The sequence below is a fragment of the Eupeodes corollae genome, chromosome 3 (genome assembly GCF_945859685.1).
Source record: "Eupeodes corollae chromosome 3, idEupCoro1.1, whole genome shotgun sequence".
NCBI lineage: Eukaryota > Metazoa > Arthropoda > Insecta > Diptera > Syrphidae > Eupeodes > Eupeodes corollae.
Window position 1 is genome coordinate 34,721,781 of NC_079149.1, and position 17,883 is coordinate 34,739,663.

Here is a 17,883-nt window from a genome sequence, read left to right on the forward strand (position 1 = left end):
GAAGACAATTATGTTAAAAATTATATAATCGCACACAAAAAGAAAGCTAAGAAAAGAACAACTTGGTAATTTAAAGTTTCTGAATAAGGAGTTAAATATTAACGAGGTTTTCAATGGGTAAATTCAGATTTTAGAGGAAAACTATTGTAATTGTTTTTTTTTGTCATGGTTTTAGTGCAACTTCGTGTACGTGTTACGGAGTGAATTAGAGCTGTCAAATTTGTAGCTAAACATATTTTAAAAACTGTATTAGTATCATGGGTTTTTTTTTAATAAATCAATTTATTCATGATCCAGATTAGTCAAATCACAAATTTTTCCTGTCTGGGGAAAATAGATTAATTTATTTTTCATTTAAGATAAAATCTGCAATTCTGGGTTTGGTTTTGCAAATTCTTTCGGAATTTGACAGCTCTTCCGCACTTGTTACCGAGTGAACAATACAAAGAAAAATCACAGAAAAAACCAAACAATTCCTATAGTAGTCCATGCGTTACGAAATAAAATAAATTTTTGAATGAAATTCGAATTTAACCATGGAAAACTCCATTACAGTGCAAAGAGTGATACCTACTCTAAAGCAAAAATAAATAAATCTATTTTGACACAAGGAATGCAAAAAAGGGGAAATTTGAGTTTTTGGAGAACTAGATAAAAAATAAATTGATTTATTTTACCAATGGAAACCCCCATAACATTCTTTATAGATGTATATGGACAATTTGGAGTTCAATACAAAATTAACTTTTTTAAGGTGACAAATGCAACGTAAAATTTCTTTAACGTAGTATTAAGTTTAAACAACAAATTAAATTTAAATAATCATAATGAAGATTCGTTCAACTGACGAATTAAGATTCACAAAATATGTTTAAAGGCAAAAACATAAAAATTAGGCTGTTTGACAGGTTTAAATTAAAAAATAAATTGATTAATTTTACCAATTAAATCAGCAGTGATTGAACCTTTTGAATGGGAAATCTCTTCGTCACATAAATGAAGCTGGTTTTTGTTTGGTTAGTTTTGAATGGGCGGTTCTCTTTAACAGGAGAATTATGATGTATCTGCAAAATACCCCAACAAAATCGATTTCTTTTTTCTGATGGCGGTCCAATTTTGTACTGTTCCGATGGCATCAGTAAAATCAAAATTAAAAGCAAACAAATTGCTTCGATTTTAAGCCATTTTTTTGACAGGTTGTCAATCCAATCAGAGAATAAGAAACCCAAAGCGGGAGAAAGTTTTTGGGCAGTTTTTGTTCCTTCCTTCACGCGAATTGCGCTTTACAATTTCGTTTACAAAAAATGTCTGCAGTGAAAACCGTTATTTTCTAGTTTACTTTCTTTTGCATTGCATTGATGCAGTTTAATGCGATCTCAGTAGGCTAGTCAGTATTTGCAGCTTAGGACGCGCCTTAGACGTATGCTTTCACTAGATCTAGATTATAATACGGATGTTGAGGAGGGTGAAGCTGAAGTTCTTGTTGCTGAAACCATGTTGCAAAATATTCTAGTTGAAGTAAAGGAATTGTATTTCAGTGAGAGTTACAATGAAGACGATTTCACCGCAATATGTGAACATTTCCTTAAATGGATCAAGAAACCATGAGCAATTGAAATGCCAAAGGCTGTGTATTTTACGAGGTATAAAGTTAAACATGGTAAACAAATTTGATTGGGATTTGAAACTTTAAATGTTTGAAACTTTATTTCATGAAGAGGTAGGAAATTTGATTGTTCAACAGTTTTGGTTTTATGCGACATAGTTAAAAGCCTTCTTTGGTATTTTGTTTAACAGTGGCTTAAACTCTCTGCCAAGAGGGAAGATGTACTGAAAGTAAAAAATAGATGGAAACACCCGTGTACCCATCGGTGCCGACAATATGCCTCGAAACAGGTCCAATGAAGTCAAAAACTAACTCCAGCTTGGTGAACATAATAATTTGGTCCTCAACGACTAAATGGCAAAAATAAGACATCTAGCTACAATTCTAAACAGCACGCATTATGTATAAAAGTTGGGATACATAAATGACAGCTTTAATTGGAAAAGACAATAGTAACATACTACGTAAGCAGCTCTTCAAAGCATTTTATTAGAGACAAGACTAAGATTTGGCTTTAAAAATTTGATGCTGACGAGCAGTTGTGGTTGTTTGTATCAATTCGAAATCTATTATGGAATCAAACACGTTATTAACTTAGGGTCTCCTTTGAACATTTCTGATGACAGGACTATCGGCCTGTCATCAGATAATCTAATAGAGACCAATAATCCAACATTCAGTCCATGATCCGGACATCGCAGTTTGGATTTTTCAATTTGTAGTAGTAAGCGTCCATTTTCCACAGTCTTTTTGAAATTAAAATTTAATTTCGTTTAAATTGTCATCGAGTGCCTAAATTCAATTCAAAGCTGTCGACCGTCCTCTTACGAAAATTCTTATAGTCTGCACCGTCCTCCCATAGTAAGTCCTTGAGTAGATGCGCCTCCAAAACATAAAATTCCCTTACTTCGAGAAATGGATTCACCCGAAACCAATAACTACCGACACTAAAGGTAAATCAACAAAAAAGTAAACAACAGATTGACCGTTTCTAATGTCAAATTTGACATTTAAAGTTGCTCATGTCAAGACATAATATGCCCAGTCAAAAAAAAAAAAAACAGTTGATTGCGGAAGAAAAGCTGGATTGGATTTTACTCTTGTGGAGCTTCAGGGTAAGGAAAAAAAGGCTAATGTTGCTTAGATCCAGAGTTTGTAGAAAATGGGCAGGATCAGGTGACATAAGGGACTTCAAAGTAAGGCAAGTTTCTAGTATCTGACAACTTTATTGGAAAAATAGTCAAGAAAGATCTCCCTTATTATCAATTCAAGTCAACTTATGTCAAAATGACAGTTGATCACGTTTTTTTTTATTCAACTGAAATCTCAACTTTATTACTGTATGATATATTTATTTTCTATACAATTCCATTTTATGTTTTGTGTAAAAGGGTTCCATGTCAAATTGAAAAAGAATAAGTAATATTCCTTTACAATACAAAATGCAAATCGTGGTGGACTTGTTTTGTAGACAACAATGTTTTCGATAGTTTCTGTACTGAAGGGAGTTCCAACTTTGAAATTTATAACACTTGAAAAACTAGCCTTGGTCAAAATTAACGTTGAAGTTATGTTATGGTTAAAATGCGGAAATAAATACAAAAATGAAAGTGTTAGTTTGAAGTAATTTTTTTTATTTTATTATAGTCATACAGTTGGCTTATGATTTTTGAAAATGTGAGCAATTTTTGTTCATAAGTGTGATACAGGCCTTCAAAATTACCCTTTTTTTCAATTTTGAAATTCCTATATTTTCTTGCACTAACTTCTTGACACGAAAATTAGCGTTTATAAAACTTTAAGCCTGAATTTTTATTTTTATTTCAAAAACATGTACTATAAGCTTAAAAAAAAACATATGCATCTATTATTTTATACATATACACTTGTGGCCATACAATTAAGTCATTAAACATTTATTTGTCTTACATTTGCATCAACTAATGTTGTTATTGTTTTTTCAATAACGGATTGTTTGTTGTCATTCGATGACAACAACGATGGTACTTTGTAAACAAACGATTTTTTTCCTTTTTTACATAACGGTAAATTTTGATACAAATATGTGATTTGTACAGTGGCCAAATAATTAAGTCAGTTTATGTTACTGAGTCAAAAAGGTAAGTTTAATGTCTTTTTTTTTGGTGGAAATTTATAATAATAAATTATGTTTTAATTTAAGATTTTCAATTTTGATAGTCAATTTCAGATATGGGCAAAAAACAATCTTCCACTCGAGAGGAACGGCGAATAATATGGGAATCATACCGAAATTTGGGAAAAATTTCCGAAGTGGATAATACAACCACTTTATCTCGAGGTTAAGTGTTACTTAACTTATTTTTTAACCACTTTAAAAAATTCGGTTCATTCGACAACCGTCCTCGAATTAAAAAGCGAAAAACCACTGCCTAGGATGACAGGGTCATCACAAAAATTTGCAAGAAAGATTCCTTTATGATATCCACTCAAATAAGGGCTGTTTTGGAAGAAAGCCACGATGTCAGCGTTTCTGCCAGAACCATCAGAAGACGTTTGGCTGAAAATAATTTGCATGGCAGAATTGCGCGCAAGAAGCAACAAAAATTAAAAAAAGCCGATTGAAGTTTGTAAGGGACCACGTCAGAAAAGATCAAGACTTCTAGAGTAAAGTGGTATGGAGTGATGAGGTGAAGGTCAACATTTATGGAAATGATGGTAAGTCTTATTTAAGACGTCCCAGAAATGCTAAGCTGAATCCAAAATACACCAAAAAGATTATAAAGCATGGTGGCGATTCTATAATGGTTTGGGGGTGTTTCACAAGCCATGGTGTCGGTCCGCTGTGTCAGAACCAAGTACCCCAAGGATGGATCTTCCACCATAATAATGACTCCAAACACACGTCAAGAGTTGTGAAATCTTTCCTTGAAGAGCGTAGAGTGAATGTTCTGGAGTGGCCAACGCAGTCACCGGACTTAAACCCCATAGAGAATTTGTGGGGCATTCTCAAAAAAGAAGTTGCTTCAAAAAAAAAAAAAACAACCAGCAAGACTACTCTCTGGAGTATTTTGCAGGAAGAGTGGAAAAATATTAGCGTAGACGTAGAGCAATGCAAAGGTTTGGTGGACTCCATGCCAAGGAGAATATCCGCGGTATCAACCATTATAAAAAATGTTTTTTTTTCTTCATGTTTTTCTTATTTTTTTCGGGTGACTTAATTGTATGGCCACACTTATTTTATAAATTATTAATTTTTTGTTAAAGAAATGACTATTGTTATAATGGAATTTATTTTTGTTCGTTTTTTTTTTTTTTAAATTATTGTTATTATAAATATTTAGAATTTGAATAAATTTTGTTTTTGTTGTAATTTGTATTTAATATATGGATTTGTAGATTTAATTCTACAAAAATGACTTAATTGTATGACCACAAGTGTATGTATATTTTAGATAAGTCAAAGCTCTTGCCTACACGCTCTGACTACATTCACTTGGAAGCTACAATACTCACCTAACTAGTCCAAAAAGAATGAAATCCGTCTACGACCATTTTCCGGAAAACCTTTTCAGGATTGGTAAGGCCTAATAAGACTAGTTTGGCTGTCACTAATATATATAGATAACAAAAAATGGAATAATAAGTCATACAAAGTGGGGCTGTGATGGCTCATCTGGACAGACCAAATATGTGCAGACATTTTCCATCGGGAATCAGGAAGCTTCGGATGCACATCTTTTCAAGACGTCATTTGTGCCTTTCATCTTTCAAAATGATCAATGAAAACAATTCCACATGGATCAATTCCCGTCCGTCTTCAACACGATAATGCAGAGCATTGAAATTTGAAAACAAAAATGAAACACTTGACCTCACACGTGAAGAGAAAAACCGTGTGGAAAATAAAACACAGGGATTGGAGATGACCTCAATAAGTATTGGCACACTTGCCATTAAAGTTAGACACCATCTTTGACGATGATAGATGGAAAAGTTGCTCAAGCTGTCACAAATACTAGTTTTGCGAGCAACTTTTTACTTGTAAAAAGGCAATAGGATCAAAATGGGGCTTCTCCCCAAAAATAACCCAGTGGCTATACACTTCGGTAATCAGCCCGAAACTCACTTATGGAGCCGTCGTATGGTGGACCGCACTGGACAAGATGGTAAATCTAAATAAGCTCATTAAAGTCCAGCGGTCAGCAGATATGTGCATCACAGGAGCACTTCGCACAACACCAACCGCAGCACTGGAAGTGCTTTTAAACCTAACACCACTTGACATCTTCTCTAAAAAGGTGGCTGCCAACTCATGTGTAAGGCTTAGAGCCACCTCTCAATGGACCAGTAACAATACTGGACATACAACTATTCTAGACAATTTCAGATCTATCCCAGATCGCTTAGACTATACCACCCCAAAAATGGTATTTGGTAAAAGATTCCATGTGTCCATCCCTTCAAGATCCTCCTGGGAAGAAGAGGGACCCTGGAAGACGATGCGGTACACTTCTATACTGACGGTTCAAAGACCGATCACAGAGTTGGAAGTGGTATCTTTTTAGAACAACTGAATCTCAGTCTATCCTATAGACTTCCCAATCAATGTAGTGTATCCAGAAGTAATGGCGATTAAAGAAGCACTATCCTGGCTCAAAGAAAACGTTATATCTTGTAAGGATATACGAATCTTCTCAGACAGCCAAGCCGCTCTTAAATCTCTCGCGTCTGTCTCCACAAACTCTCGAACAGTCCACGATTGTCAATCATCTCTGAATGAGATGACGGAACAGTTTAACATTCACCTCATTTGGGTGCCGGGCCACAGAGACATTCCGATTCGATCGGAAATTGCAAAGCCGATGAGCTTGCCAAAAACGGAACACTTCTGCCTTATGTTAGACAAAAACATAACATAGGAACACCACTTGCTACATGCAAATATCTTCTCAAGCAAAATGCTCTAGAAACAACAAATGCTAGATGGTCACAAAGTACCACCTGCCTAGCAACCAAGCAAATATGGCCAAGTATTGACTTAAAACGGTCAAAAAGCTTGTTATCACTGAGCAGACAAAGTATAAGCTCTACAATTGGAGTAATAACGGGACACTGCCTCATAGGAAGACATGCTCTGAGGCTAGGGGTCTACACAAATGACTTCTGTAGAAGCTGCATGGACGAGGAGGAAGAGGAAACAGTCCAACACCTTCTGTGTACATGTCCAGCACTCTCCATTAGAAGGAATAACTTTCTCGGTAATCCCTTCTTCGATAACACCAGTGAACTGGCAACGATTGACACAAAACTTCTCTCTAACTTTATTAAAAGTACAAAATGGTTTGTTTAAATTCATTACTCTCCCATGAGTAACCTCATTAGTGGTATCACAATGGACCCTTGAGGTCTACGTGTGTCAATGACATCTGGACAGCCACTCCAATCCATCCATCCAATCCTTCGGAGATGAATAATTTATCTAAGATCAGTACCAAGATGTTGAATGAAGATGCTCTTAAACTAAGAATAGATTTATGGAATACGTGTTGCACCTCGGCTACAACTTAAGATTTAAATCATGGAGAACATATGAGGACACTCGTGCTATTAAGGAAGTGGAAAAAAAACGAATACAAGCTGAATTCATCGAAAAGGTTGGTATCAAGGCTGACGTTGTAAAGCAAGGAACTGGAACAACAAATGATGGCAATACATAACGAAGATTTTTTGAAAATCCGCTTCTGACTGCAGAGATCACCAAAATAGATTCAAGGTTGACTTTCAGTCATATTGGAAGTAATTTGCTGCAATTTTTCAATTGATACAGACAAATTTAGGGTAGATTCTGAAGAGACAGCTAAATTGGCGATTTCGTTATACCCTTGGTATCACATGCCTACATCAGTTCATAAAATCTTATTACACGGAGCAGAAGTAATACAAAGTGCATCTTTTCAAGTGGGTTCACTTTCAGAAGAGGCCCAGGAAAGCAGAAACAAGGACTACAAATATTACAGAACCCACCACTCCAAGAAATGTTCTCGGCTATCTACAAATGAAGATGTTTTCCACATGATCCCGATATCAAAGTATTAATTCTTATTTTTTTTATAAGAAACAATAAACACCAAAATCTCAATGACTCATCTTCTAATTTTTATTTTTAATCCAAGTTCCGAGGATTTATATTACAGGTTTTATCGATTTATTTCCGAGCTCCCATACAAACCGAATCACTGTGTGTCGCTCAGTGGTGTCTACCGATAATAAAAATAATGCTAACAATTCATAGGCACTATTTGTCAATAATTTAAGAATAAATTATAGTTTAACAATATTAATTTTTTATTAAAACAGCAAACATTTTCAAAAATATCTCTTAAAATCTAAACAAAAAATATTTGGACAGAAACCAACAGTTTGTTGGTGGACTTGGACAACAAAAGTATCTATTTATGTGCAATTTCGAACACTTATAAAGGAAACATCAAAAAAAAGTTTGAGTATTTGTTTCCAAATCTTAGTAAATTTATTCCTTAATCATTGTGCATTTTCTAAACAGAGCAATAAGAAATCTTGTTCATGTGGATTAATGACTTTTATTATTTGTTCATGCATTTTGTGCTTTGATATCAATAATAAAGTTTAGTTAAGCTTACAGATTTCTTAGGACAATCGTAGTCATTTCTATAGACAAACATTTGTCTTAGCCATTATAAATTTTCACATTTACAACCTCACTTTTAAAGGATGTCTTCTACTTGAGTATTCATATAAATAATGTAACACTTTATCAACGAATAGCTTTTTAATACGGTGTAATTTAAACATAAACCTAATACACATATTTTAGCTAGATTTATATGTATAAACGTTAAACTATAAACTTTTATCCGAATGACCAGATCTAGGACGTTGTTTTTTAAAGTAAGGTACTTAAAATTTGTATTGAAATTTATTTGCAGCGGATGATTGTTTGGTGTTGTTGATTTTCGGTGCAGCTGATTGATTCAAAAACAGACTGAGGAATTGTTCATTCTGAGTCTCATTCAGAGGCATCTCGAGTTCGCTGCAACTCTTTATAATTTCAGCACATGCTCGAAGATCGTTGCGATGATCTAAAATAAAGAATACAAACATTTTTCACAAACAAATACATAACATAAAAGAAAACAAGAATTACTTACATTGATAGTTGAACAACAGACTTAAACAGTTACTACATGACTCATGTTGTTTGTATTGCAAAAATAATTCGATTAACCGATGCACAGCATCAACATTTTTCTGCCTCAGAAATGAAGAACACAACGATTGAGACCTTCAAAAAGTTAACAAATTTATAAAAGGGATCGAGAGAGATAAAAATAATTAACTTACCGCCTCCCAATCAAACCATGTAGTTCCTCATATTCCTCGAATAAATTAGCAGCTGTTTTTTGATCAGAAAACCATTCACTCGCAAAGCAGGCCTTCCAAACACACGCCAATCCGAAGATATCTTTTTGTTCTTCGTAGATTTTCTTAGCCAGCTTAGTTAGACCAACGAGAACGGCATCGCTCTTGGTTTCTAAGGTCTCCTCGGAGATGGTTTTGAAAGCAATTCTTATCATACGACGACCTTCGTCATCTTTACAATTCGAATAGCCTTGTTCGAGAGTTCTTAGGGCTCCCTCTGAGCTGCCGCTTCGCCACATGGCCATAGCCTTAAATGGTGCCAGACCACCATAGATCTTGAGTAGAGGATTCTTTTGTAATTTACAAATTTCAATAAAATCTTCAATTTGCTGGGTCTTTCGCAATGTGCTAAGGTATTTCAGACACTCGATGAGAACATCCTGAAATAAAATAAACAAAGCTTTTGTTGTGAATAATTTATTTGGAAGGGCCTATTTTCATTTGCTCAAGTTCAAAGTCGTAAAAATAAAATTTATAGTTATGAGTGTCCATGCGTGTTTATTATGAACTCATTGCGTGCTTCCCTCTTGACCTTTAAGAATGGAATACCTATAATCTAGCTCCTTGTTTTCTTTTTAGGTGATGTCATTTTATTTCAAAAAATTTATTATTCTGATTTTGTGGTGAAATCATTATGTCATAATTTTTAACCACATATTTCAAAAAGACTCAAATGATTTTTAAAGATAACAGACTATCTAGAAACTATGTACCTTCGATGGAAGCAATCTCCAAGCGATGCACTGTTTGATCAAGTACAAGAAATCCACTTTATTCTTGATTTGCAGAGTTGACAGCAGTAGGTTGTCCAACTGAGCCCGCGACAACGAACGAATATCTAGGCCAAGTTCCGGTGAACGTATAGATTCCAGATCCTGGATGACCCCCTTCTTGGCCAGCACCACTGTCTGACCAAACGACGGTGTTGGTGAACTACGACCATCGGACTTCATTAAATTCTCTCGCAATGATTCCCATTTCTTTGTTTTCTTGGTAACCAACTCGTTTGTAAAGGAATCAATTGCATCGATTTGCGTTGACTTGTGCAACGATGGCCACAAATAGCTGATGCAGTTCTGGAGATGCAGCAAAGCTTTGGGCGATCCTGGTGTTGATGGCAAACGTGATAATAAAGCCATTCTTTGTCGGTAGTTGCAGCGCGCACAAGAAGCTAAATGAAACCTTTCAATCAAGTTTTCGATTGTTTTTTTTTTTGGAATTTTTTGATAGCTTAGCGATATTAATGAAGCATTTTGATACCAGCAGCGGTTATGTAAAGAAAACCAAAACAAAACAATGTTTCACATCGCCAAAATAAATACAAGTGAAAAACGAAAAAGTCAATTTCGTTAGATGGTGATAAAAAAGAAATTGGATAGAGAGATTAGAGAAATGTCAAACTGACAACTGATTCTAGTACAATGTGGTTGGAGAAGGAAAAATGTAATCTTGTACTTTTGAACTTGGTGTTTGCTACTTGTTGGTAGATGGCGCATCGAAATAAAATAAATTATTACAAAATTGGCCCACCTCCATCCGATGGTCCAATTTTTCGATGACGCTGAAGAACAGTTTGGAGAAGCCTAGATTTTGGTATATCGACTTTACATTCTGTTAATTTTTTAATAAATTATGCCTCTCAACACTTTATGGCTGAAACACATACACGCTTCAGCTTCGGCTTTGTCTGACGTTTACGAGTTGAACCATAGGAATTCAATGCATGCTATCACAATGGAGCTTCGACCTCACGTTCTGTTTGACAATCGTAAGGAAAAGAACGTAATGTAACGTAATGTGACTGCAAACGGAAGCTCTAGTTCAATTATCTGAACATTTGCTTTGGCTGACAGCTCAACAGCTGTAAAAAAATGTCAAATGTCAATGTCAAGGGATGAAATAATAGAAATGTCATTCAAAGCAACCTCGAAGCAGGCCTACCGTAACGCAGACGAAGCTGAAGCTGAAGCGTGTTTGTGATTCAGCCATTAACAATTCTAAAAAAATTCTCAAATCCGAATTTGAGAAAAGAATTCCCGATCGTTTTGTACCAAAAAGGTATTACTAACTATACAACAAAACTTTAATTGTAATCTTAATAGCTTTTTATCTAGGCTTCTCGAAATAGTGCTCCAAATTCCAGATATTATTGCTTCTAATTAATCTTTCGGTTTCATTATAACTTAAGTTCCGCTCATTTCCGCTTTTAAAGGAGGAACAATATTATTAAATTACAATTGTTACCACTTTGACGGCATGCTTTTCTAAAAGTCTTTTAACTTTAAGTTGCCAGTAATATTTTAACTTGCAACCATTTTACCAAACCATTTAACCAAAATACGTACAGAACGAATTTTGTTTAGCGATGAAGGTTAGGTTACCGTGGTTGCGGATTTAAAAAAAATCCACACACTTAGGCCAAGAGAAAGGCCCGTTGTAATACCACATGAATCAAGAGAATTACTTCTAACTAGTCGAACCATTTTGAGCTTTTTATAAAGCGAAGAAGATATTTGATTTCCTTTTTAGCTAGTTTACTGGGATTATCAAAAGAGTAGTTTCCCAGATGAAGTTTGCGTCTTAGTGAAAGAGCAGTGCAAGTGCAGAGAAGGTGAGAGATTGTTTCCTCTTCTTCCTCGTCCATACAGCTCCTGCAGAAGTCATTTGAAGCTACACCAAGTCGTATTGCGTGTCTGCCTATAAGACAGTGTCCCGTAAGGACACCTATTAGGGAGCTAATATGAAGTCTGCTTTGAGATAACAAGTCTTTAGAGCGCTTTAGGTCCAGTGAAGGCTATATGAGTTTTGTGGCTGCGTATGTTGGTAAGCTGTGCCACCTAGAATTTGCTATCGCAAAAGCTGTTTCTTTTAGCATAAGTTTACATGTAGCTATCCCTTTCAGGTGAAATAGGTATGACGGTTCCATTTTTAGCGAGTTCATCGGCTCTACAATTACCTGTGATGTCTCTGTGGTCCGGCACCCAACAGAGGTGAATGTTAAATTGCTGCGCCATCTCCATAAGAGACGATCGTCAAGGGATTTGATAGCAGCTTGACTGTCAGAGAAGATGCGGATATCAGAAGTTGATATCACGTTTTCTCTTAGCCAGGAGAGAACCTCTTTGATCGCTAAAATTTCCGCTTGAAAGACGCTACAATGATTAGGGAGGCGGAATGAGATGCTTAGATTAAGCTTTTCTGAGTACACACCACTACCAACTCCCTCATTTGTCTTGGATCCATCTGTATAAAAATGAATACTTTTGTTATCCATGGTTTTTTTATCTTCTCATTCATCTCTGGATGGAATGGATACCTGGGAGTTTTTTCCAAATAGGGGCTTAGGAATAGTGTAGTCTATGTACTTTGGTATAGAACCAAAGAGGTTCAAAATGATGGAGTGCCCCACATTGTTGTTGGTCCATTGAAATGAGGCGTCGAGTCTTATCGCTGTACTCGCTGCCACTTGTTTACTGAAGATGTCGAGGGGTGTCAGATGGAGGAGAGTGTCTAACGCTGCTGAGGGTGTGGTTCTCAATGCCCCGCTTATGCAGACACATGCAGTGCGCTGGACTCTGCTGAGTTTGTCGCAGTATGTGACTTTCTCCAGTGCAGTCCACCATACTGCAACGCCGTATAAGTATCGGTCGGATGACCGATGTGTATAGCCAGTAGGTTATACGAGGTTGAAAACCCCATTTGCTTCCTATTGCTTTCTTGCAAAGGAAAAGAGCTTCTGTAGCTTTTTTAACTCTTTCCTGTATATTGGATTTCCAACTTAATTTTTTGTCCAATATCAGACCAAGGTATTTGGCTTCATTGGTAAAAATTAGTGGTATACCTCTTATTGAAGGAGGTACAATTACTGGGATCTTGTATTTCCGTGTGAAAAGGACGAGGTCTGTTTTTTGAGGATTAATACTAAGTCCGCAGTGATCAGCCCATCTAGTGAGCATATTGAGAGCATTTTGAAGGAGGTCTCTCAGTATATTAGGATGTTCCCCTGTGACGGCGATAGCAACATCATTGGCATACGCATCCACTCTGTAACCTTCCCTCTCAAGGGATATTAGTAGTTCGTTAACCACTATGTTCCACAGGAGAGGGGACAGAACACCACCTTGCGGAGTGCCTCTACTGACAGACCTTTTTGTGCAAAAATCTCCCAAACTAGAGTTGATGATCCTGCCTTTTAGCATTAGATTAATCAACTCACAGATTGAATATTCGACGCTTAAGGTTGTCATAGCAGAAGTAATTGCGGATGTGTCAACGTTGTTGCAAGCGCCCTCAATATCCAAGAAGGCCACCATAGTGTATTCCTTTTTCTCTAGGGAGTATTCGATAGTTCTTACCAGAGTGTGCAAGGCTGTTTCTACCGATTTCCCTTTGCAGTAAGCATGCTGAGACATTGATAGTCTCTTCTTAATGTTGTTACGTATATGGATATCAATCAATCGTTCCAGAAATTTGAGAATGAAAGATAATAGGCTGATAGGTCTTAGGTCCTTAGGGTTGACATGCGAGCATTTGCCCGCCTTGGGAATGAAAACTACCTTTACATCCCTCCATCGCTAAGGTATATAGACCAGATTTATACAACTTTTGAAGATCATCTTAATGATGGGCGCAGCTATATCAATGGTATATTATAGCTCAGCTGGTACGATTTGATCTGGACCTTGAGATTTGTAAGTTTTGAAACTATTTAGAGCCCATGTCAATTTTTCTTTTGTAACCAGACTTTGAGGTTAATACCCGACCCAGGGCTGTTTGTTGTATTAACGGGTTGCGAGCTATCCGGGAAGTAGGTGTCTAATAGCAGGTTTAGCGTTTCTTCGCAAGAGTTAGTCCATGTACCATCTGAGTTTTTAAGACAACTAGGCATGGTTGGATTTGTCGAGAGAATCTTTCTTATCCTTGATGTCTCCGAGGATTCTTCTATGGAGTTACAGAAGGATCTCCTAGAGGATCTTTTGGCTATTCTCAATTCTAGTTTATACTTTTTGAGAGATTCTTTATAGGAGTCCCAATCTTGGGGATGTCTAGTCTTTTTTGCTCGATTGAAAAGCCTTCTACAACCTTTCCTGAGTGTATCTAGTTCAGCAGCCCACCAATATGGTTTCTTCTTTCCCCGTAGTGAGGAGGCAGGCAGTTTCCATGGCTTTATTGAGGGCTGCTGTAAGCTCATCGACCTTTTGTTCGAGTTCAAGAGCGCACAAGGGCGGATCCGAAAGTTCTAGTTTAATTAGATTTTTCAGAGTCGCCCTATATGTTGGATGTATCTATGATCGGAGAACGAGTTCTCCTTTGATACTCTCCAATTCAATATTTTAATGGAGAGATTTAAGAGACAAGAGTCAAATCTAAAACTTCTTGTCGATTTTTTGTGACGAAGGTTGGTTCACTACCTACATTACTTACTACCAGATTACTTGTTAGAATATAATCAAAAAGAGACTCACCTCTGTTATTTATATCGGTACTACCCCATGTAGTATGGTGCATATTGGCATCACAACCGATAATTAGGTTTGTTTTCTGTCTTGTTGATTCAGCGACCGTCTTCTCAAGAATAGTACCAGGCAGTGGACCCTGGTGGTCGTGGCCCAAATATGCTGATACCAGCCCGTAGGAATGGTTGTCTATTACCATACTGGCTGTGGTGATGTCTTTATCACTGAAATTAGGGATTAAAAATACATTTAGATTACGTTTTACTTGTATGCAGGACCTTGGGTTACCTTTACCTGTTACATATAGCACGTAGTAGCCAGGAGTTCTCAATCCTCGAACTAAAGATTTCACAATCCAAGGTTTTTGGATAAGAACGACATCTTCTCCAATTTTTGTCAGGCGGAGAAGAAGGGAGGCCGAAGCCGTTTTAGAGTGTTGGAGGTTAATCTGTAGTATTTGCAGCATTTTGGCTACAAATAGACAGATCAACCCCACCACTGTTAAATCCAGCTCATCCAGATCAGACGAAGAGGAACCTAATAGTTCATCTTCTTCCTCACTGGGAAGAGCTTTGTCGATTGAGTCATCGGTCTCCATTAGGGATAAACTTTTGACGTTTTTAGGAGAAGACTCTGCTGCGACAGAAGAGGGACCCGCCACATTCTTATCCACATCCAAGGATGGGAGGGTGATGATAGCACTGGGACCCCCTACGTCTTGCTGCACAGCTTCGGAAGAAGACTGTACTGCGACAGAAGAGGGCTCAGGTAGATCATCAACAACATCCAAGGATGGGAAGGTGATAGCAGCAATGGGACACACTACGTCTTGCGACACAGCCTTCGAAGGAGGTTGTGGAGGCTCGCATGAAGCGTCTGCCTCATCTTTTTTATATACGCGGAGCGTGACTGACTCAAAGCCGTATCTTATCACGCCCTTATCTCGCGCCAGAGAAGCCACAGAGTCTTTATTGATTACGATAATCGCACTTCGATAAAGACCCTTTGGCTCCTCCAGTTTTGCGATATTCCAGTCGTGACAAGGTAGGTTCGGGTTGCTGATCAGTTTTGTTTAGCGATGAAACAAAACTGACATATTTGGAATGATGATAATATTTAAGTATATGTTGGGAACGAAGCAGCACTGTTTACCTCTGCCAGTTTACCTTCGTCGTCGGCTTAACACTGCCAGTTTACCACTGGGAAGCTTACCATCGGCACTTTATCTCTGGCGGCTCGCATCAAGGGCAGGTAGAGTCGTTTTTTTTTGCATTCCATAGTGCAAAATAAATTGATTTATTTTTGATTTAAGATCAAACCGGCTGATTTCAATTTTTCGACATATTTATTCCTCCTCTACTAAGACTAATACCGTTTTTAACAATGTTTAGCTGGCAATTTGACAGTTCTACATCAACGATTTACCATTTATACGAAGTTACAATAATACAATAACAAAAAAACACAATTCGAATCGAGTTCTATGCGCCACGAAAAAAATCAATTTTTGTAGGAAATCTGAATCTACTCATGGAAAACCACAGTAGTGATGTTTCATAATGCAATTTTACAAACCAAAATTTTCTACAGGGGTTTCCTATAGGGACGAGTTGATTTTGACAGCTCCTGGCGGCCATAATGTTTCTTTCACTTTCTGTTAAAATGTCTTCTTTCACTGAAGGCAAATCATCATGGCAATTTAAACGGTGTTATATTTCACCCACGATGTCATTAATTGTGCTATCAAATAAAGAGCATATTGATATCATCTCATAACTGGGTTTGGGGATAATTTTACGAAAGATCAGGCTATATGCCAAAATAAGAAATTACCGGACAACTTGCCCGGTCTTCTACTTGATCGTTGAACTTGTCGAGTTGTAGAAGCTGAGTAAGGCCAAAGGTGGGGCGGTGGGACGCTTTGTGGCAAAGCTGATCCACTGGTGTAATGCATCAGGTGTAAATCGTCATCGCCGTGACATTCTCGTATACAATACTTATCAGGGATGAAAAGTCGACATTTAAACTTGTATCGAAAGCAAAAATAAAATTGTATCGAATTGTACTTTTGATTTTTAAATCTTATCAGAAAAACTTAGAAATGCAATTGTTTTGATACAGATGAGTCCAATTAAAAAAAAAAAAAACTACGACAAATACGACTTAAATGTATTAAGAATTGATTGCCAACAAAAAAAGATAAAATCTTAAAATGTATTTTCAATTTCCCATAGGAAGTTATTGTAATAGGTTGCATTTTACAAAATGAATAGTTTGACTTTTACTGACGTTACAAGGTCTCTAGAATCTAAATCAATGTTTAGATATTTCTGTATTTGTAATATTTCTTTTAACAAATCAGATCGAACTAACAGTAATTTTTATAAATCAAAATGCTTACAATACGAATCACAATACAAATGATAATTTTATGCAACGAAGAATAACATTACAATGGTCGGAAAGAGTATTTTGGCAATTCTATTTGTAATACTAGATAACTTGATATGGTAAACTGAGAAATGTAACTTTTGCTTTTTTTTGGGACCCTTTTAATCAATAGACTGAGCCATAATTACCTGGACACATTATTTTGACATTGTAATCTTTGCAGTTACTTTCGTGTCGTGTGTCAAAAAAGAAAACTTTTTGAAGAATCCCTAGGAAAATGCGACGCAAAGTAGCACCTGTGTGTAAACGAGAACTTCATGGAGGTACCGTAATGTTTTGGGGATATGTTTGCTTAAATGGCCCGGAGATTATGTAGCAACCGATGGAATGATTAACAAACAACAATATTTGGATATTTTAAATAACCACGCTTTTAGTTCTGGTGATAAATTAATTGGATAGTCGTTCATTTTACAGCAAGACAAAGCCAGCACCTTTATCACAAAGCCAAGGTGATAACTAATTTTCTAACGGAAGTGGGTGTAAATACACTAGATTGGCCATCTCAAAGCCCAGACTTAAACAAAACAGAAAATGTGTGGGCCTATATAAAGCGAAAAAGGAGTCCATGCTTGACAAGAACGAGGGAATAGACAATCGCTGAGGTCGAAAGCCTTTACCGTCATTATGGTTGAATCACAAACACGCTTCAGCTTCGGCTTCGGCTTCGTCTGCGTTACAGTGGCCTTGTTTCTAGGTTGCTTTGAATGACATTTCTATTATTTCATCCATCCAAAGAGCAAATATGTTGTTTGTTGACATTTGTTTACAGCTGTTTAGCTGTCAGACAAAGCAAATGTTCATGTAATTGAACTAGAATTTCCGTTTGGAGTCACATTACGTTCTTTTCCTTACGATTGTCAAACGAAACGTGAGGTCGAAGCTCCGTTGTGATAACATACATTAAATTCCTATGGCTGAACTCGTAAA

The 17,883-nt window shown here is 36.7% G+C and overlaps 1 protein-coding gene across 1 annotated transcript; it reads right to left on the bottom strand.

Moving 5' to 3' along the window:
- Window positions 1-7,909: 7,909 nt before the first annotated feature.
- LOC129951623 (uncharacterized) lies at window positions 7,910-10,414 on the bottom strand. The gene is made up of 4 exons (XM_056063864.1): window positions 9,760-10,414; window positions 8,969-9,426; window positions 8,776-8,909; window positions 7,910-8,706 (listed from the first exon to the last, which is right to left on the bottom strand). The coding sequence occupies exons 1-4, from the start codon at window positions 10,183-10,185 to the stop codon at window positions 8,525-8,527; spliced, it is 1,200 nt and encodes a 399-aa protein (XP_055919839.1). The 5' UTR covers window positions 10,186-10,414; the 3' UTR covers window positions 7,910-8,524.
- Between the last annotated feature and the right edge of the window lie 7,469 nt (window positions 10,415-17,883).